At 39.0% G+C, this 22,595-nt stretch overlaps 4 protein-coding genes across 4 annotated transcripts; all 4 read right to left on the bottom strand.

The window, feature by feature from the left end:
• Window positions 1–1,966: 1,966 nt before the first annotated feature.
• Window positions 1,967–4,174, bottom strand: hoxd9a (homeobox D9a). Its single transcript, XM_036566843.1, has 2 exons — window positions 3,161–4,174; window positions 1,967–2,822 (listed from the first exon to the last, which is right to left on the bottom strand). Exons 1-2 carry the CDS (start codon window positions 3,708–3,710, stop codon window positions 2,578–2,580), a joined length of 795 nt encoding a protein of 264 aa, XP_036422736.1. The 5' UTR covers window positions 3,711–4,174; the 3' UTR covers window positions 1,967–2,577.
• Window positions 4,175–5,771: 1,597 nt separating this feature from the next.
• hoxd10a (homeobox D10a) lies at window positions 5,772–8,169 on the bottom strand. Its single transcript, XM_036566816.1, has 2 exons — window positions 7,373–8,169; window positions 5,772–6,604 (listed from the first exon to the last, which is right to left on the bottom strand). Exons 1-2 carry the CDS (start codon window positions 8,103–8,105, stop codon window positions 6,330–6,332), a joined length of 1,008 nt encoding a protein of 335 aa, XP_036422709.1. The 5' UTR covers window positions 8,106–8,169; the 3' UTR covers window positions 5,772–6,329.
• Window positions 8,170–13,362: 5,193 nt separating this feature from the next.
• Window positions 13,363–15,960, bottom strand: hoxd11a (homeobox D11a). The gene is made up of 2 exons (XM_036566830.1): window positions 14,445–15,960; window positions 13,363–13,729 (listed from the first exon to the last, which is right to left on the bottom strand). The coding sequence occupies exons 1-2, from the start codon at window positions 15,052–15,054 to the stop codon at window positions 13,500–13,502; spliced, it is 840 nt and encodes a 279-aa protein (XP_036422723.1). The 5' UTR covers window positions 15,055–15,960; the 3' UTR covers window positions 13,363–13,499.
• Window positions 15,961–18,610: 2,650 nt separating this feature from the next.
• hoxd12a (homeobox D12a) lies at window positions 18,611–20,896 on the bottom strand. The gene is made up of 2 exons (XM_036566805.1): window positions 19,913–20,896; window positions 18,611–19,237 (listed from the first exon to the last, which is right to left on the bottom strand). Exons 1-2 carry the CDS (start codon window positions 20,475–20,477, stop codon window positions 18,999–19,001), a joined length of 804 nt encoding a protein of 267 aa, XP_036422698.1. The 5' UTR covers window positions 20,478–20,896; the 3' UTR covers window positions 18,611–18,998.
• Window positions 20,897–22,595: the final 1,699 nt, after the last annotated feature.

Here is a 22,595-nt window from a genome sequence, read left to right as displayed (position 1 = left end):
ACTTTGTATTGGTATGCAACAAAACCTTTTGCATTTGAAGACATATTTGGCATGAATTATACTAGCAACATTAACCTAGTCTGAAATAACTAATTAGCTTATTGCGACAGCAGAAAGTTTCGTAGCCATCCAGTTTCACTGTCAGAGGTAGCCAGCTCAGTGTCCAGTGGTGGGGACTTTGTCAAAAGGCCGACGCTTTGGGTATTTGTGACATGTTTTTATTTAATGGCTATTCATCCATTTGTGTTGTTATTGCTATATTTAACGAATTAAAGGAAAATTAAGGAAGAAAACTTGACCATGTGTTTGCTGAATTACCACGGTCATGCTCAAACACAAACGTGTTACAAATAAATGAAGACTTTGCAAGATGATCGATATGCCACAGAGATCCCGTATGTTGTGTAGAGGATATCTATCTATCTATCTATCTATCTATCTAGCCGCATTGCCGCTGCAATGGCGTTTAATTCTGTGCGCTATTACTGGCCTAGTTATTTATTTAGATCCACCGTGAAATACCATCATAATCATTACGTAACTCAGAACAGACACTATTCTCAGTGTCCCGAACAGCGGTTTAACACCCACTAATGATTGCGTTTTAGCTTGCTCATATGCGTTTTGCTGTAGTGGATTGCAAGGAACAGATTAATAAACAGGTGGATTGTATTTGTCAACCAAATATTTGTACTTCACCCACACAATAAGGTTGTTTAAATAGCAACTTGAAGCATGCTTGTTTGCCATGAAACACGCAATAGGGACAGTAGCCTCCATTTCCAAAGATCTAGATTGCCCTCTAGCGGTAACAATGCACACCTTGTTTCCACCTTTCATTAATTGATCAATTTAATTACAAATACATTATTATTATTATTGCAGTAGATTTGTAAATACAGACTCAGAAACTTAGAACTGCAGCATAAATTGTATTGATTCAAGTGCAATGTCAGCAATATGCTTGTTAAAAAATGTATGCAACAAATGCATTGTTACTGCTTTGATGAATGGGTATGTGTACTATGTTTATGTATTAAACCCTGTGCTACAAATGGGTGCTCACAACAATTAGATTAATTAATAAGAAACTGGAATTTGAAGCGACAGTCAAAGTTAAGTGTCGCCGCCTCTGAGTGGAAATGCATTTGGTGAATAAACGTGACTTTCCGTGTGTTGGAGGTCGATTTCTTTTCTGTCTCACCGACAGACAATTTATCGACCAGACACCCCGTAGAAAAGTGTCTGCATTTTTGTTTGTCAGCAACAGACACAAACACCCTACTCGAATGTTTTCAAAGCAGAGTGCAATTACTGTCTTAGACCATAAACTCATTTAGACCAGACGTCTAGCCAGGCCTATGGCTTTATTGGACCCGGATTCTTCCTGCTTTAAAGCAATTCTAAAGTAAGTTTAAAATAAATGAGGGCTCTCTACAACACAAAATTCTCAATAATGAATAGTTTATTATCCCCTAACAATAAACTTCTCTTTTATCTTGTTCTCAACATAAACTGAAATTTCTTTGCAAAGTTAAACTAAATAGGTGGATGTTCGTTTTTTTTACAACTTTCTTTAATTTGCTGTTTTAATTTTGCATGAGAGGGACTTCAAAAGTGTGCAGTCAGGCGCAACGACCAAATAGCTGTTTTAAAAAAATGTAGATATTTGTAGTTTTTGGCAACCTCGCCCAGAGGGATTTTAAAAAACAGCAGGTTACTAAACATACTAATAATAATAAAAAAAAATTACCTTAGTTCTCCAACTAGAAGATTACATGTTATAAAAAGTTATTATTTTACTGTTAATTCAGACTTTTACAATACAGTTAACACTGTTATGGGAAAAAAAGAACAAAAGAAAACAAACGTAAGCAGCCGATTGTTTTTTTTTACCATTTTAAAATAGAACTGGCCTTTCGTAGTAATTGATAAATGCATTTATGATGCCATGTAGTGTTCCAAAAAAAAAAAATCTTAATGTCTGAGAACAAAGACCTAAATTTGATGCTAAGAACACCGGGCCCTGTATCTTTGAGTATTACCCAACGACATTTAGACCCTAAATAATTCTAACAGCAACCTGATAAGCCTATAAAATTGACTTCAAATTTCAAGAGTTAAGCCAGGCCCAAAGGCAGCGTGGCCTGCTTAATTAATACTATATGTACGATGTGCACAAGTGTGGTGAGTGTTTTGTTCTCCAGCCTCTACGCTCCAATACAGCCAATACTTCTCCTTCCTCAGCGCCCTCTGCACTGTTCAGATGAATTAGGCTTTTACCGCCAAATGTCTAAATTGCATCTAACATGATTATCGCGTGCACAGTTGCTGAAGGAGTAAAATGCTCTGGACCGAAATAATCCTGAACAATTGTTTCAAGAACACACAAATTAGAATCATTTTAAGACTCGTTATAGGCTACGCCTCCAGTCTAAGATCACTCAATGTACTTTTATGAGCTACTTTGACAAAAATACACACAAAAAAGCCCCAATATCCTGGATCTAAACAGAACATATTACACATATACAGAGAGGACACTTAGCAAGGCGAGCAGCTCGCACACATTGTTGTTCACTGAGGGTCCTTACTGCCCCTCTCCCTGTTCATCTTCTTCATTTTCATTCTTCTGTTCTGGAACCAGATTTTAACCTGCCTCTCGGTCAAATTCAGAATTCGTGCAACTTCGTAACGGCGATCTCTCGTCAAATACATGTTGTAAAGGAATTCCTTCTCCAGTTCCAGAGTCTGGTATTTTGTGTAGGGACAGCGTTTCTTTCTCGTTGAACGTGCATGGATCCAGTTTGCTGCAGGGTTGCCTGCGAATGAGGAAGAAGCCAGTAAATGCACAAGGTCACAAAAGCAAACAAAACACGTAAACAAAAATACCCCGCGCGCGATATCATTGGTTTTATTATTAACATTATTATTCTCTTATGGTTATTATTTCTACTGACCTTTCTAAGGGATTAGCAATGGTCACCATTAATGATGTGGACGCGTTTGTTTTAAATTCCCGGTTTACAGCCGTATACATCTCTTTGGGCCCGTGGTAAGAGTTCAGACACTTTTATTGGTTAGTAAAACCTCCAGCTTTACACACCCTGGTCGTACAGTTCTGACGGTTGTAAATCACGGAGCAATTTCTTTTACTTACTTGGGTCAAGTTGTTGTTGTTTCTCGTCTTTGGGCTCGCTTTGACTCGCAATATCATTGCCAGCGGTTTCTTTGCTGGCTTTCTCCGCGCACTCGGACGCGGCGCCGCTGCTGTAGTCGGGGGCTCCCGGAGCCTCCGCCTCGAACATCGAGCTCTCGGTCCTTTTCGACGGCAAACTTTCAGCCTTTGTCCCGCACGGCCGACTGCTCGCGTGGAAACCGGAAAACGAGACATGGCTGGAGATTGGATCGACCCAGGAGCGCACGTATCTGCTGTCTGTGCAGGCGATGTGCGACTGGTGGACGTAGGGGTGGTAAATGCCGGAGACTGTGGCCGTGGACGGCGGGTGGACCGAGGACCAGGACGTGGGAAACACGGCTGTCTTGGGAGCAAAGCTGCAGGAGGAGAAATCAGCATTTTCCCCAACACCTGACGGCCTGGCGGACACGGAGTGCGAGCCCTGGACGTAACGCGTTCCGTACACGTCTTCCGCCTCGTGTCCCATTATAGAGTCCACATAATAATTGCTAAGAGTTGAACTGGTCGTCATTTTTGGATGCCTTCGTAGCCATATAAAAGGTTACACTGTTACGGAAACCTTGCCTCCGAACAATCATAGTATTTTTGCTGGCTTCATCTTCAGTGATTGGTTACATGAATCACGTGATCATATTTACCAATACAGAGAGTAAATCAATCCGCTGATAACGGTATGTTTGATTTTGTCTCATTCACTAGTCTAATCATAAAATTCAGTATTTTTTTAGAAGAAAGTTCATATAATGGCACTTTAAGCTGAAAATATTGGTGTTTTATTGCACTGTTCAAACGGAGGCGACTCCGGACTATTTTTTTTATTTTTCATTTTTATTTTTGAACAAAACTAGATTAATACTTCGACCTTTTTCATTTTCTGTTCGCAGCATTGATGCCTGCATGACAGATTATTCCAGCTGAGTGTAAAATCTTACAAGATCTCGTCATGAGATATGTCATATACTCTGGCCTTGTAAAGCAGGCTATTTTATAGAGTACTGAGTTTTAAGCCCTCGTAAAATAAATGCAATAACATGCTGTAAAATAACGAAGCCCGTTTCCTCGCGCATTCTCATATTTTATAAACTGTCTGTGTTTCTTTTGTCCAGAGGGCTCATATTTGTAAAGGTGGTCTTGTAAGTTTGACACAGGAAGTCATATTTGTATACCGATTGTATTTATTGAGAAGAAAGCCATAATGTTTTTATGTCTATCAATAAAAACTTTATGAGGTGCATTTGATTGTGCATTAATGTGCCCTTAATAAAACGGACCCTGTGCGTTGCAAAGTAGAATATGTGTCTATGACTGTATTTAATGGAATAAAAATAATAATAAAAAATTCGGTCTATCATCGCCCTTCACGTGGTCTGAGTTTTGAACACCTTTCAGAATTCCCGCAGGCTGGCGGATGTGAATTTGATTCCTAACAGTAATCTGTGAGCGCTTTCTTTGTCAGTGATGATTTTATTATTGCAAAGCGTGTCTTATTCAGATGAATTACTGAATTATGCATCTGTCAGATTTCTTCTGTCAGAAGAACTTTTACCCACACAGAATCACAAAAGTAGTGGCTGACTGAGGGGGTCGTTTTATTTAACCATACTATGAGGACTTTTTTCATCTTTTTGTAAAAAAGGGGCTGAGACCACTACATGGGCAGTTACAGTGTACGTGTAAGTGTGTGTGAGAAAGAGATTCAGACATATTATACGTGAACCCGAGTCAAAAATAAGGGAAGGATATTGATCTTTTTTTAAAAATGAAGTGATTTAGAAATCCCTGCTGCACCAGTGTTGGACCTGTGTGAACACACCTTGTTTATTACGCTTGTAGTTCCTCATATTGAGATCGAGCGTGATATGGACTATCTTAGTCATTTCCACTCACACGCTGCCAACATCTTTGAGCTAGTTTGTGTCTGTGGTACAATGGTAGACACTTTTGCATGCGAAATAAACAGCTTATTAGTGTTTCTTACGTTAATCCTAACTAGCTTTCCTATCCATTGTTCAAAATTCCAGAAGTTTTGAAATATTGTGGACTAGAATAAATAAATAAATCTGTTTTCCAATTGTAACACATATTATTAACTCGTTGTAACTGTAATGAAGTGGATTTGAAATGAATATGAATAGATAAAATAAAAAGGTTATTAACTTAAAACTAATATTCTGTGGAGCTGAGAAGTGATGCGTAGATGCGCCAACAGAAAGCGTTCGCCTCTTTATCTTATTTTACTATTCGTTCGTAACATTTGATGCAAACTATTACATGCGGTTTACTGCAGCAATGTCAGGTGTTTGGAAGTCGAGTGTTTCCTTAGATTATATTACAAATCAATGTAATTCCGCGTTATTTACTAAACCAGTGGATAACCGATTAACCACAGACTCGATTTTTATTGCGTGTTCCTGAAGTAACCAAATATTAAGGGTATTAAGGGTAATAATTAAGGATGGACTTGACCATTTTACTCGGGAAAAAAACATTAACGCAGCACATTAACATTTCACGGTCTGCGGTTTTGTTTATAGAGCGGTAAAGGAAACACCGTTTACGTCACATAAACAGATATTTTGACAGTCTATTTATTACAGGATACATGCCACAAACATGCACTGGAGGTACATATGGTAACAGATTTCACATTTACTATACAGAACCCTTTATACGGCGAGATTTCACATAAATGTACAAGTTCAGCCGGAGGAGATCGGACAGGCTTCGCTTAGAAACAGTACGTGTGCTTTCAGGTCCAAAGTCATGTTTCCCGTGGATTTCAGTGCTTGCTGTCCCGTACGGCGTTATCTTTTGTCCTCAATGAAAACAAACACACAACGACTTTGTGTTTCTTTAAGTTTCATAAGTTAAGACCACTTCATACCCTGTGGAACAGAGGCTATACACAATGCATAACTTTAATAATGTCACTTGAATACCATCAAGTAAATAGAATTTAAAAAACACTATTTTTTACGTAGCAACAATCACAGTATGTGAAGGTGAAATAAGACAACGTCCCATGTTCATGTTCGACAGCATCATTTTTAAACTATTTTGAACAGAAACAGAAAGAGGCAGAGCGTGATTTTTTTTCTGGGTGGCTGGGGGGATGCACTTGTTTGCATGCTCAGGAGAAAGTGAGGTTTGAGGTAAGTTCCCGGATTCGGTTTTCTCTGCTCATCTTCTTGAGCTTCATCCTGCGGTTTTGGAACCAGATCTTCACTTGTCTGTCGGTGAGGTTGACGCTTTTGCTGATCTCTAGACGGCGCTCTCGAGTCAGGTACATGTTAAATAAAAACTCCTTTTCTAACTCCAAGGTCTGGTGTTTTGTATACGGGCATCTCTTTTTCCTACCGCTCTTCGCAGTCAGCCAGTTGCTGGTCGGTGTATCTGTTTTGCACTCTGGAAAACAAACAGATGCAGACACATTACTCAGGATGGCTTTTCTGTTGTCCTGTGTCTTGGTGCACACCCATACTGCAGAAAAAAAATCATACAAATTCCCCAAGCCTGGGGTGGATTGCATGAGGTCACATATAAACATGTAATAAGAATAACAATTATTATTGTTATTGTCATTGTATGGGCAATTAGGACTAATACAAAAGGTCGGCTCATAGTAGTGTCTGAATTTAAGGGCTATTGTTTTCTATAGCAAATATTAAAAATGAATAAAAGGTGCTGCATGTTTTATAATGGAAAAAAGCTTAAAGCTGACATAAAAATAGAAAACCTGTTTTATCGTGTTCACATTTGATTACCAAATGAAATTATGATCATTTTAAATGCTTGACATTTAGGTTACACCTATTCATAAACCAGCATCTTTAAAAGATTCCCTCTAGCCACTCTCAAATCACTGAGAGGCATTTCAAATAAAAATGCATGTGGTTGTGTTTGGGAAAAAAAAAAACAACAAACCCGGTTTCGCCGGCTCTACACACTGCCCAAAGAGGAAAAAAAGCTTTAAAGCAGCCGGTAACAAAAGGTAGCTGAGGCTATTTTATGTGAGCGCGCGGCGCCGTTTCCTGTAAAGTCTTTTACTGCAACCTGAGTAAGCCTCTCATTAAACATTACGACTTTCGGGTTGTTTGTGTTTTATATTGGGTTTTATGATGCTGGAGCGTTCGTATTACACCGCGACGCGATTAATCCTTTTATTGTACCCACCTTTCGCTTCCTTGTGTGGCAATTCCGGGCTGGAGACAGACGCCTCAGTAGAGCAGTTCTTCTCCTCTTGAGAGCTCGCCTTGGGCTCGGGGCTTCGCGCTGCGGTCGGGGGGCTCGGCTCCTGCTCGCGCGGAATCTCCGCCAGTTTCTTCTCCACCTCGACGAAAGGCGTAGATTGTGGTTTGGGAGTCAGCCGGTTCAACTGCATCAACGTGTTTGGACTGGCCGTCTCGTGGCTGTAGTCCTGACTTTTCGCCGTCGTGTAAGTTTGGCTGAGTCTGAAGTAACCCGGGACCGGAATCTCCGGACCTTCAACGCTACTGCACGGCTCGGAGATCAGATTTGAGTACGCGGGCATCTCGGACGAGCTGACCTTTGCTCTCTTGTCGGAGTACATGCAGCAGTTGCTCTCCTCTTTTATGTTTTGTGAAAACGTGCAAGTGGGCATCTGGTTAGACGCTTGCTCTATTCGGCAGGACCTGCTCGGATCTGCCCAGTTATCAATCTGAGGTATGTACGAGTGGACGTTCATGCCCATATTTTGGTGGTTTACTTCCCCCCGTTTGCCAAGAGACGGCAGGAGTCCACAGGTTTGCATTCCATAACTTCCCAATTCTGCACTGGATGGCATATACATGTTGCTGCTGGAATAGAAACTGTCTGTTCTGCACGCACCAATCAGAGAGTCTACCAAAAACGTGTTAGCAGAAGGAGAGCTGTTGGGAAAGGACATTTTGGAGAGGTTTTAAAGAAGAGAGAGATGTCCTTTGTAAGCTGACATATCTAGCAAAACAATCCCCGCGTAACCCAGAGGGTCTCTCTGCAACCACATGACAATCTCACCAATGAAATTTGAAAATGGCCTTGAGACGCAGGCTCTTCCCCGTCACGTGTGCGCGCTGACACATGATTTGGAGCCTCGGACGTGGTCAACAGCGACACCTAGAACGCGGACTTGAAATTGGTTCCAAGACAGACAAAAGGCTGAGGGTATTTAAACAGCTCTTTCAGTTTGATATAAACAATAAAGGAAAATGCCAAGACTTGGTGAAGAGAGATGCCGCTTCACTGACTGTTAGGACAACAAAAGTAAACTGTCCCCTTAAACATACCTCTTTTGTTGACTTGAAAATCCAATTCAAGTTCAAGATGAGAAATCTCTCCAGAGGTATTTCAACCATACAGAGCATTTAGAAGTATATTTCATAAGACGCAGGGGATGGTAGGCTGCTCTTTCAGTGGAAAAGAAGCGTGCTGCAGATACGGTCTTGACAGCACTGTGTTTTCCCATGAAGAAAACGTGCAGACCGAGTTGCAGAACAGTATATTCATTAAAATGTACACTAGTCCTGGTCTACAATGTTTTGTACTTTGTTACTTTATCTATAGCATTTTTTTTGTTATATGCATTGTTTTATGGTTGACGTATATACCAGACCTGAGTAAATTTACTCATTCATATGTTCAAGACACATGCGATGTAACGCTTTGTAGTAACGTCCTCTCTCCAGGAGTCTTTTGTGGTTATATATGACTGGTTAAAAGCCTTTCACAAAGAAAATGATTATTATTTTTGTGAAAGGAAAAAAAAACATCAACAATAACAAAAACACAGCGTTTAAACAGAATACTTTAGTGTTTAACCTAAAACCAGTTTTTCGTTTTTCTATAAGAGTTTGTCTCATGAACGAGAAACACACAAAATAATCCAAATTACTGCTGACACTGCTAACGTCATTTTGAATGTACATTGAATATGACTTTACATTTACGTGCAGTAACGTTTATATTCATGTTGTGTCAGGATTTGGTCACTGGTTTATTTTGGTTTAAGTGAGTGTGATTGTTTAGAATTTTTTTTTTTTTACATTTTTCATCTATTAATGTAGCAGATGCGTTCACTGTCTTTTATGTGTGATAACAATGTGATGCATGTTCAAACACAAAAAAAGCTTAAGCCAAGCGTTTGCACAAGAATAAAAAATCCCATAATTACATTGGATAAATATTTGTTTATTCATTTATTTATTTTTTTGGAATTTACTGAAATTGTGTTTGCGGCCCATTCTGCAATTTTCATTTAAATACATTTTAATAAACGACGTTCTGCCATCGGTCATCTATACATCTGACCAAAGAGCAAAAAAGCATCTAAAACACTTTTTCAAAGATAGCCGTTGTATGTTGGTTATAATCATGATTTTCATAACAATAGGCGCATGTATATGGCAAATGTGATAATATACAGTTTTTAATAACGAGTGTTGATCATACGTCGTCATCTAAAGCCGAGCCTCTAGTCTTAGACAAGAGAGTAGACAGCAAAAGGAGCTCAGTCCAGAAAATATTCACAAATTTAGAAAATTGTTTTTTTATTGCGTTTGTCTGATAATAAAGATTACATCATATAATATAGTACATATATATATATATATATATATATATATATATATATATATATAAAAGATTTTTTAAAGTCATCACAGCAATGTGTATATATATACATCTATATATATATATATATACATGTATATATATATTTATATATATATATATATACATACATGTATATATATATATATACATATATATATATATATATATATATATATATATATATATATATATGTGTGTGTGTGTGTGTGTGTGTGTGTGTGTACAGATTTCTGTTCCTCTGATATATTAATAAAAATATAGTAGTATACTAATCATATATCTATTATTTTATCTAAGGTAGACTGGCCTATGAACATTTAATGTGGAGTCGATTGCTGTGTTGACTTTAAAAAATCTTTTGCTATTCCAAATAAACTGATACACTGATTTTTAGACAAGACACGCGCACACAATTACACCTTTTCATTTAAGAATAAACCAAGATTAAATTATTCGTAACCAATAAGTAGTATAGCTTTTGCGTTAAACTCCTGCATGCATTTGCCATATGCAGAGCACTAGTAAACCGCTGATTCGGTGGACAATCTGAAATAAAAAGAGATTTTAAAATGATTTAAAAATGTAAAAACCTGTTTAAATGCGTGTCGACTTTTGGCTATAGGCCTGTATAATTGCATCTATACTAAACCAATTTTTAAGTCAACCAAACGTGAGAGTCAGTATCTGAATATCTGCTGTACAGAATCTTGCTTCTTAACCGAATTATAATCATCCAAATAGTACTAACTCAGTATTTCATATGTCTTGCCGTTATTTACTCTGACCAAAGTACACAGACAGTTAGAGCAATCTGCTGACGTGGACGTGTTCCTTATTCATTTTCGAAGTTGCATGACGTTCAACCAAAATGCAATTAACCCTTATTGACCACTTGAGAACTACATTCATTTCTACCAATGTTTTTACACGCAGACTTACCCAAGCGACACGCAGAGCCCACTCAACTACTAACAACTAGCTTGAAAGCTTACAGAGTTTTGCTAGAAGTACGATAGACATCTGTTTATTTCCTGAAATCCTTTAAAGGTATTTTAAAAACTCCAGAGGACATAGCTTGTAAGGATTTAAGTACATTCCCTCAAGATCACAGTCATTGTTGTTAGACACCAAACACGTGAATTTCATTGCAGCAAAAGCTCAAACGCTGCTGTAAGTCTGCCCCCTTGTGGGGGCAAACCGCACTAACAACCTACAGAAGCTGCAAAGAACACAACAAAGCTCTTACAGCTGTCTATACAAATGCAAACAGTATGACAGTGGCTGGGGGTTTGCATGATGCAATTATCTCAAAATATGTTCATCATTTGCTCTAAGAATTATTTTCTCGTAAACGTGGGAAGTTTGTTTAGAAATAACATTTTTACCACGTGTTTAATAGGCTGATTAGAAAAATATGGACACAATCAGCATGAACAGCCTTTGTTCGAATGTACATTTACATAAATCACTGCGCTCTGAAAGATTAACAAGAAATAGAGATGGGATCATCATTTTCCATCATGCACTGACAAAAAGTGTTGACGGTTTTATTGTGTAAGTGGTTATAAGTGGTTGCACGCAAAGAAAATATGCTACCAGTTGCTTTATTTAAGTTCACTTGTTTGGGAAGTTATTGTGTTCATGTAATATGTTTTATTCACGTACAATCACTTAACACATTTAATCAAGTCAGTTTAAAGCACCATTTTTAGATCGTGCCATAAATACACGTATGTGTCAGTTTGATTAATTCGACTTGGATATTTTTGGTCAAATATTCAGCACCATGTAAATACAAGTGATGATTGAGGGAAGGGAAATTTGTCAACACGATTTGGAATTCCTGAAAAAAATATTACTGAATTTGAATATTAAAATAATCGTAACTCCAGTAAAACGTTTCGATATATATGCGCGTTCTTTGTTGCGTTTAGTTGCCACTATTTTTCTTTTTTAAGATTGCAGCTTAAATATTCCCTACAAGAAGACATCTGGATAGCTGGACTGTGCAGGGACTCTGCTCTGTATTCAGCACTGTTTTGGCTTGTAACAGAAACCCTTATCTGACTAGGTCTGTAGTTTTAGTTCACGGAGGCGAACACAAAGGACACAAAGGCGAGTTATTCACTCAGTTAGTCACTGTAGACTGTGTAGAAGGAAAGCTGCTGTTAAAGAGGCTTAGCTACTCTATTTTCGATCACTGGGCCGCAGTCGTCCTTCAGGCTGGTGATCATTACAGGTTGCAGTGTGGGACTCGCAGGCCGTAGCAGTGTGAGGAAAGCGCCTGATTTCAGTGTTGGGAAAGGCGGTGCGGCGCAGCCATGTTGGATCCTGCTGCAGTGCGGCATCTCTCAGAGGGCGCAGTTTCTCAAACAGAGCCGCGAAAAGGCGCCTATACTTATTCAAAAAGGTGAAGGGTGACGACCTTGACTTTACGGAAGTTCAAATGCGATTTTCAGATTTCTAGACACATTTTTCAACGCACAGCAAGCGAGACCATTTCTGTCCATATTCTACTCTTACCTTGGACGGAAACTACGCGATGGCTTGTGTCCAAATATGTAATCCAGTGTTCTCGTTATCCACTGCGTAATTGATTATTATTTTTATTTTTCAGAATGGTGCTCTCTCTCACACACACACACTCTCTCCCTGGCTCTCTCTCTCTATTTCTCTTTCTCTGGATTGTGCACATCCACATCCCATTCTAGGGAAGAACATCTGCACCATGGGCAGCTTTTAGGGCCAAAGTTGCGTTTGGACTGGCCAGACAGTACAATAGCCCCCAATTTAGACCTTTACAGCTACACTTTATTGAACTGTCTAGACGCAGTTCAAGGTTTGGTAAACACCCCTTAGTGTAAAAGAACAAAAAAGTCTAAAAAGCCTTTGGTGCGTCGGGCGTTAGTTAGGCCTACTTTCACGCGTTTCCTATTCTACTTCCAGATTTGATCTCCTTGCGCTAGAGGCGTGCCAAAACTACAGTATTATAGCATTTTTAATATAAAGGAATGTAAAGTATTTCACAAATACTTTATATTCATTTTTAGCTTTTATGCTATTACTATTTTTTCTATAAACGAATCAACGTCCGCGTACACATTCATACCTCACAAAGATAAACACTATTTCTTAAAAAATGTAAGGCAAACCTTCAAAGAAAAATGTGTAGTATTTAGGTTTATTTAATACACCAATACATCACATGCTGCTATCAAACAAATGCATACACAATTCTACTATAATGGAAATTATACGTACAACGTACTGAATACTGTAATCAAAATTATTTGCTGCTTACTGCAATGGATGTGACTTATGTAGCCTTCAATGTACCATGTAAATTGCAATAAATAAATAGATATACAATGCGGTAACATTTCAGTGGCGTTCACTGTTAAAACAGCAAAGTATGAAAAGATTGTCGAGGTACCCTTCTGTTGTAGAATGTCACTTTCCATCCGCCTTAAATAAACAATCTTCACTGAGGTAAGAGTTCATTGTTCTTTTACCAAAAGCTTTGCATAGTTAAAAATATACATCAGACCTATGAAGATTTTTTAAATGTTTTATTTTTTTGTTTAACTTGCGTGTCTTTTTCGGTTGAATGCATAATGTCCCAATAACGCTCATAACAGTGACACCATAGGAACCGTGAACGTGGTCTGCCAAAGTGGACAATGTCATGATTTCAGAATAAAGGGTTTCCAGTGAAGTACTGGAGACGATCTCGGTTGAGCTTTTTCTCTTTCATCCTTCTGTTCTGGAACCAAATCTTCACTTGTCGGTCTGTAAGGTTTAGCATTCTTGACAGTTGTAGGCGTTTCTCTTTATTTATGTACACGTTGAAAAAGAATTCTCGTTCAAGTTCTCGGATCTGGTATTTTGAATACGGGCACCTCTTTTTTCTGGACTTTGCACCTACAAAGAGAAACGTAGCTGGGTTACATTAACAATGCAGCTCACATGCAACTGTGCTAAAGTTTGTTTGTCAAGGTGGCTGACATGAAATACATTCTGAATGGTTTCTGCAATGAGCTTAACAAAGCAATAAATATGAAAGCAAGCTTACAGCTCATCAGAACTTTTCTTACAGCGATTAAACCACTTATATGAGATGTACACATTCAAACTGACAAGAAGCAAAAAAAAAGTCTCACACACACACACACACACACACACACACACACACTGCACTGACACAACACGCATGTACACGCGCGCACGCAAACGCAAGCGCATGCAAGCACTTCTTGTACGAGTCTAGGTTCTGAAAATCTTGCTGTTCAATATTAAAATCTATCACGGCACTCTTTCACACTCCTGAAGCAAATACAGCAGTCTGGAAATAAACACGAGTTTGGCTGAAAGTTCTCCAGCCCTACAGATGGTTAAGGTGCCTTTGTACACTAACATTCTGTACATCGATCAACTTCCGATCAGTTTAAAAACATGCATAGGGTCGCTGCTATGGCTATTGTAGCCCACCAGAACAGCTTTCCCATCGTAAATATATTTTTACTAGGGCAAAGCAAATCTTATTGGGTATATAAAACCCTTTGCATGCTTATAAAGCTGCACGTAAAAACCGAACCGGAGCGGCTTTAAGCGCCTTCGTTACAGTGCGTGTACCTACTTGGGCCGTTGCTCTTGTCCTCTCCGCAAGTTGAAAGTGAGCTTTCCTCCTCCGTGGTCTCGGCTGGGTCTCGTTTCCCCTGCTCCGCGCTGTCTGGAGACACTTTATGACATGCGGCATCTCCGGGGACGCCGGACTCCGTCTTTTGTTTGGAATGCTCAGGGCTAGGCTTCTCACAATTAATCGTTTCGAAAAACTGATCAAATCCTTGGGGGAGTACTCCGTTCCTGCCGACGCCGGTGAAAAAGCTGCACGCGGGGTTCGAGCCGCCGTGGTGGCCGTACACGGAGTCGTTTTTGAATATCATTTCCGCCCTGTTCGATGACTGGAGAAGATCTCGGTGCATTATCTCGTCCGTCGAGTAGTAGGAAGCGTAATTGCCCCTGTAATGCCATTTGCTCGGGTGGTCCAGTCCGTAGTCCCTGAAAGCCACTTCTCGAACAGGTTGGACTTGAGCTATGTTGGAAGAATAGGGGAAATTGACCTGGCACGAAGTGGTCTGGGGTAAAAACGACGACACCGACGAGAAATCCGGCGCCGAAACGTAGTACGCGCAGTTGGGTAAATACATATTAGACGCGCAGCTGCTGCGATCATCGTAGTCCGTCATATCTCGGTTTGGCGTTAGAGAGCAGCAATAAGCAGCCTGACTGTGTTAAACTTTGTCCATCTATTGCACCATAGGCGCATGGACAGGACCCGGGAGGGAGAAAAAATCGGAAACGTAGGCTGACGTGCAATTCATCTTGATCGATTCTTGAGGTAATTGTGTCATGTGATCCAGTAAAGAAATTACCATATATCAATATCAGTCATTAAGAACGGGCTGGAGCAGCTCAGAGGTAAACGCACACCACAGGTTATTGGTTGGTTGCCTGCATTTTTTGAAACTCCCATGTTGATCCCCCGTTCTCCCCATGTGCATAACAAGGCATTAGTAAACAATCGCTGAAATACTGCATCGGAGACCTCGATCCTGATATATGCGCTGCCCGTTGCAATAAAGAACGTATATAATGGCGTTTTTGTCAGTGCATTACGTTGCTCATGAACGACGTTAAGTTCCATTCGGTAATGTTTAGGAATGTATTTTTTTCCACACAAGCCCTCACACTTCACATTTGACGAGCTATGGGTCGTCCACCAGTCAGCATAAACGCTAACAGCTAACTTTTATTCCCTCTACACATTTACATGATTATCCTCTATGCTTTTTAACCTCACAAACGAAGATAATTTTATGCACTCTGTTTGGTCCTCGTTAAACCTGGAGCCCTGGTTTTACAGCAGTCCCCAAAACATTCCTTTTCTCTTGCATCATCTTTACATAACAGTTTCAAAAAGTGCGTTAATATAGAAAAGTGACCGAAGAAAGAAACAAAGCTCGTTTGAGAGATCTAAAGACTTTTTAACGGTTAGAATAACGTGGCGCATTCATGCATGCATAAGCTTTCTAACTGGAGCAAAATCCTGTTTTAGCTACAGGGCAAACTTCTCTCGATTCTGCTGTCTCCGAGCCGTTCATCTAAATTTGCCTGTTGTGTTTTATCGCCGAAGTGTTTAACATACGAACAAAAGCGTATGGTAATAATAATAATAATAATAACAATAATAATAATAATAATAATAATAATAATAATATGACTTTTACTCACTTCAAGCTTTGAGTAGCCTCGATGTGCCTTAATCCAAATTCCAGTTCTGAGCCTGTTTTGTTGGTCGTTTCATCGTAAAAGCAGAAAGTATCCAGGAATGGGAGAGACACTGGATTCACACTGCCAAGTACAAAACAACTGTTCTGGCTTTGAACGTCTGTGGTGTGAGACGATGCACAGCTCGCAATCTCCAATAACCGTCAGCAGCCAAATCAGTTTATTACTCAGACACCGCTCAGACAAAAGGATGCGTTCTAGCTGAAATGTCCTGTGAGCAAGCTGAGTGGAAGAACCTGGTAGCGGCTGCACTAGAGCCACCAGAGCTTTAAAACACGAATTAGACGAATTGTTTCTGAATGTCACAGAACGTCCAAATGTCTGCGTAATTACGCATGCAAATCAGCGACACGTTCTTTGTGTGTCTGTGTTAGCTTATACAAAAACAATCCTATTTTAAATATGCTACTCAGTAATGCACTGAGTAGGTTGAAGTATTGAATGCCACAGTTATATTTGTTCTTTCGTAAACTAAAGCACGTGGCTTTACTTCAGTTTTTCTGTAATTGTTTAACCGAATTCTGCACAGTACATTTGTGCATATTTGTGCGATTCTTTGCAGCTGGGTGGGTTAAGTGTGAGTACGCAGACTATGAGTGCACTGCTCACTTGTTTACTCACTGTAATGTAATCTGAAGGCCAGCCGTCCAATTTACTGTGGATAAAATGTTTAAGTAAAAGCAACGAGTTTTAATACACTTTATTCGAGCGTAGTTAAAATGATTTTCGCCGCGGTCGAGACATTCCTGTTATTTTCTTAAACACAGCTAACCACCCGGTGGAGGCGTTTGGCCTTGTTTTGCGAGATTTTTTAATTAATGATTCATTTTTCTAGACGTAGGTCGTTTTTCTATAAAAGTGTACGCGTTTTAAAGCTTTTCGTGTTGTGTATTTAAAGTGGATGCGTATTTGAGACAACGGATTTTTAGTGCTAGAATAGAGACTAACTTGACCTTAACTTTGTTTTGGCGCCCCCGTATCTGGCGCGCGGAGCAGGCGGCGTCTCTCTCTCTCTCTCTTACTCTCTTACTCTCTCTCTCTCTCTTTCTCTCTCTCTCTGCTCCTATTAGAAAGACGAGTGAAAGGAGTAAAGACTCCTTTTTTACATTTAATTTACGCGCCAGGTAATATTTACTGTGTATGTTTAACATGTTTCACAGTATCCGTTAGTCCTGTCAGATTTGCGCAATGCTAACATTTCTAAACTGGAGGAGCGATGCGCACATCAGTGTTCACCAATACACGAATTCGCTGCGTCATGTAATAATATCATCAGCAGGCTCGTTTTTTCTTGAAGCTGTAACAGTTGCACAAATAAACATTTTGGCCTATGAAGCTAAGAGAAACAAAAGTTTTAGATAGGTGTGATGCATGATCGACCAAACAAAATAAATGTCGTTGATCTAAATCTGTATATACTTTTAAACTCTGCGAAAATACTCAAAAATAGCGGCCCAGTGTGCTTGGCGAGTTTATTCCAATATTTTTGTGCCAGTCCCAAAATCTACTCTCGTGTAATCTGTAATCTTCATTGTAACTGCAGGAATATTAACTTTAATAAGCAATTCCATAGAAGACATTCTGCCATGCTATGTTGTTCTGTTATTATTATAATAAAAAATAATGATTATAATTTAGTGTAGCCTTCTGGCCCAACAAAATCACTTATACTGAACAAATAATCCATAATAATCTCACACTGAAACATGATCTGAAACAAATTCGCACTTCAAATGTAGCCTTGTTCTACATACGATTAACTAACAGACGAAGCGTCTCGTTCCAAAGCGCATTACAGACCACGTTCAAAACTTTTTAATAATATTAATTGTAGGAGTGGATTTTACACAGACAATAAATATCACTACTAAATTATCATAAACACCACATTCATTAGATAAATAGATAAATATTTTCCCCTTATTAGCCGTGAGCTGTTATTCTTTTCAAAAACTTGTTACAGCCGAAATTGTTATAAATGGATAAACGGATATATATATGACTATACATTCCTAAATGAAGCTTTTAGTACACAGACGACAGCGAGCTACGTTTCTGTAATTACATTATAATTTCTCAAATAAACAAACATAAAACATTAACGATTCTTCTTCTTCTTCTTCTTCTTCTTCTTCTTATTATTATTATTATTAGTGTCGCACAAACCGTAGTAACTATAGACAAGAAAGTGGGGTAATATATAACGATTACATGCACTATTAAACTCTATTAAAACAGAAAAGCGTTTGAAGACAACCCGCATCCCTGCATCGCGTAATGCTTTTAGAACAGGTCAGATCATCTTTATTCTCTAGAAGGTAAACACGGTTATGCAGGCTGTGTGAAAACTCCTGATACAGAACATTTTCTGAAAATTGCCCAACTGTGGACATAAACGAACATGAGTTGAAACTCACTTCAGCACTAAACACAAAATCCACCAAAAAGCATGTGCAAGTAATCAAACTGTTTATTAGAATGCAAGACATACATTACAACTCATAAATAGGCCACATTTTTGTTTATGTATATAAAAAAGCACGCACAAACCCTACACATTCTACCAGAGTTTTCTCGACGTTAGTCGAAAGTGTTAGATCTCGAATTGAAGTTGAATGAATGGCTTTTACGTAAACTGTGTCCAATCAACATTTACGCCAGAAGTCCAACAGTGTGGACCGCTTTTAAATTCATGCTTTCCAGACTAGCTAAAGTGCGTTAAAAAGCACATATGCATTGAAGTAAACCGCTCGGGTAAATCATTGTCAAGGTGAGGAGCGCGTGAGACACGGAAGACTTGGGGCACAGAGGTCACCAGCAAGGGAGCCTTGATATTTACTGTTCAGTACATAGTGAAGGCATGCTCGCGCATTAGCAGTCTTTTCTTCTTCATCCTGCGATTCTGAAACCAGATTTTGACTTGTTGATCACTCAAGTCCAGCCTGTCTGATAGTTCCTTCCGTTTTTGCCGGTTAATGAATTCGTTCATCATGAATTCCTTCTCAAGTTCAGCCAGTTGTGGTTTCGTGTAAGGTTTCCTCTTCTTTCTGACTCTCACTTGTGCGGGACACCACGGCACTCCTAGAAAAAGAACAAATACAACAATGGTTGTTTATACCTAGACTGTGTATTCAAGGTCTCTACCCCTGAACATGCACTAAAACGGGTTTGTTTACAAACTGAAAATATGTCGCCATTAAATAAATGCATCGTGATGGCTTTGAGTTACTGGTTTACATAAAAAGGACAAAAATAAATGAAAGTACAATGCATTATACGAAAACTTTTTGTCTTGATCGAAAGAGAATTTCATTCCAGTTAAATACAGATAAATTGTACTGAAATGTTTCAATTTTTTCCATCAACGATTGAACTTTATGTTGAGGTAACAAAGTCTGTGTGCACTGACTCTACTCAGTTTGATTGAATTGAAATGTGTGCGTAATTGAATTAAGTTGATACAATAATTGACTTTTTGGAGTGTACTGTTTATTTATTTATTTATTTATTTTGTAAGAATGAATGGTCAGCCTGCATTCTTTCAATAACCACATGCATGCAGCGTGCTCTCAGTCTCGTCCTAATGATTGCTGGTGTATATTTTTAACAAGCCAGCTGTACAAATCAAGTAAAACAACCTAATGCACTAAACACTATAAACATCACACCAAGTCTACTGTATCAGGAACGAATGAGCATTTTGTGACATAATATGACATAACAGGTCCATAACAGGTCAGAGAAGAAGCTGCGTACCATCAGAGAAGGCTGCTCTGGTGTTCTGCGCACTCGAAAAGCCTTGAACTGGGACAGTGGTGTGTGCAGACTGTTTAGTGTCATCGGCTATTGCTTGGTCAGAGGAGTTCAGCTCAGCCTGTGCCACCGTGATTTGCAACCGTCTGTCCAAGCCTGAAAACTCATATTTGCTAGAGTCGGCAGGAGCCGTGAGTCCATGTTCTCTGGCGAAAGCTGTCGTTTCTTTGTCCGGCACCTCAGCTTTGTGGTTTGCATCCTCGAAGTAGTACTTACTGGAGTCCCCCAGCGGACCCTTACTGTGGTTTTGCGTGCTGGTGGTCACAGGCACTGAGTTGGTGAGGAACGGCTGAGAGTAGCCGCTGAAGGCGCGGCTCTGTGGCGGGCTTGTGCACGAGCTTGGGGAAGTCCACGGGAGCGAGCACACCTCTCTCCTGCCGTAGATGTGCGGGAGCGCGGAGTGATGGGCTCCATTGCCCCGCAAGTTTGAGAAACGCAAGGAGTCCGGAGAGGGAAAATTCAAAAGAGGACCGACATAGCCAGAACTGAAAAGATTGGGCTCGCACATTTCCAAGAAGCTCGCCCAAACGATTCTTACTACCTTTTTTAGTTACCCCTAAAGAATAAAGCCAGGATAATTGTTGATTTGTTAATGCGCAGTCACGTGACATGCAAAACAGCCCCGCCTTCGCCCTGACCGCAGTACTGCTGCGTAACTAACGTAGGAGCTACGTCATTTTAGGGGGAAAAATCAGTGGGTTTCACAAGAAAACTGTGTATTATTAAAAAAAAAAATGTATTAAAACCTACAGCACGTTGAATGTAAATGATCACATTAAATTAACAACAACAAAGCTTGCGAGTAGGAATTTGATTATTATTATTATTATTTTTCAATTTTTTATTTATCTCGAAATAATGTCTCAGATGCACATTTGAGATACACTCGAATTCTCGTAATAACTAAAAGGCCCACATTCCTAACAAACTTAGTAGTCGAATAGCCTTTCTCTTTGGCTTTTATTATGCTGTTATTACAAAATTAGGTTACTTGTAAGTAACGACTGTCAACCGTGTAGAAAACTCTTTTAACCCTCTCCTATATATGTTGTTGTCGGAACAAAACCTCGTATCTCCATTTTTGTCGTTTTTCAGTTTTTGGCATTATTTGAAAATGCCTGTTGCTCTTTACGTTGTGTGTTAATTTCATGATGAATAGACGAAAAGAAACGGCTCAACATTACTTAGAAAAACGTCTGGTTCCATTGACGTACATTAAAAGTAAAGTATGTTTTTTCTTCTTCTGTAAAGTTACCATTTTGGAGATTTTCTGGACACACATATATATATATATATCGAGAGAGAGAGAAAAAATACTTTAATTATTACCTTTTTAGTCTAATTATCTTTTATAGTCTGTTTATATTTGATAGAAATTTTAATACACAAAAAAGTGAAAGAATGAAAGAAAGCAAACACAATAAATGATAGATTCTAACAGAATACATAATGAATAAGGACCAAATAAATAGCCTAGAAATGGTGTATGTATCAGTATTATTCCTTATTACACAAATGTCCGTGCACCTCGCTAGTAATATGTGCTTGTTATTTAGCAAGCACACACCTCGAATTATTCCTCGTTTATTTCATATTTATAAGCGTGTTATTCTCATCAATGTAGGCCTATTCAGTTATTTTTAATATTTCTACATTAAAATGCTTAACCTCTTTATATCTAAAAGATGTTTTACATACTGTAGTTTCACAGATCTGTGTACAGTTTAGCGTTTATTTAGTCTATGTGGTACATTCTGAAGGTTAATAAAAAGGCAAATTGTGACTATATCTGTACGGCCTGCTCAGTCATTCTCTCTCAAACATTTAGGCTCACCTAAAATTTTACATTTATGATTGTATTGCATATTTTACGGTCTCATTATGAGGTATAGTTATTTAAAAAGTGAGTATCTAAAGAGTTCTTATAAGATTTCGATTTAGTTCGACCTCAGACTCACTACAAAAATTGTAAGACTCATTTATCTCGTTTCACAGATTAATCTCGTTAAACAGGTCAGTGCAAAAAATAAACAATTCAGCCTAAGATAAAATAAACGTCTACGTTAGCGGCACAGTTTGTGTTTCTCTCGGTATTTTCCTCATTTTCGAATTAATGAGACCACCCACCCCAGACCATTCTCTGCCTCGATAATATCATGCTAGATATTGCATTACTCTGTATAATAATTTAAGCACCTGAAACACAGAATTGTATTACTTTTAAATATAATTTAACGGTAAGAGCTTCGTCTACAGATGGTGAATTCAGCACGCAAGGCTCCACGGCTTTTGTTGAACTTGAGACAGCAGAAAAATGTGAATGGTCAACAGAAGCCGACTCGCCAATAGACTAAATATTTAGACACTACAGGACCTCTAGAGCGAACTGAGTGCTTTAATTTAATGTCTGGTTCAATGTTCAAATGTTTCTTGCCTTACCTTATAGGCGGGTTTCCCAAACGTTGCCCAAGTATCCCCATCCTCAGTTGACTAAATGACAATTGTAAAGGCGCCGGAAAGAGCAGAGACAGTTCGGCCTCCCAGCTTTTATGAGTCTAGTAAATTCATGCAAACCATTAAAATTAGATTCTTCCATCTGCTCGGTATTCAGAGGCATGACGCAAGC

This window comes from Colossoma macropomum, unplaced genomic scaffold (genome assembly GCF_904425465.1).
Source record: "Colossoma macropomum unplaced genomic scaffold, Colossoma_macropomum, whole genome shotgun sequence".
Taxonomy (NCBI): Eukaryota; Metazoa; Chordata; class Actinopteri; order Characiformes; family Serrasalmidae; genus Colossoma; species Colossoma macropomum.
Note: the sequence above shows the minus strand (reverse complement) of the source record. Positions and strands in the feature narration are given on the sequence as shown.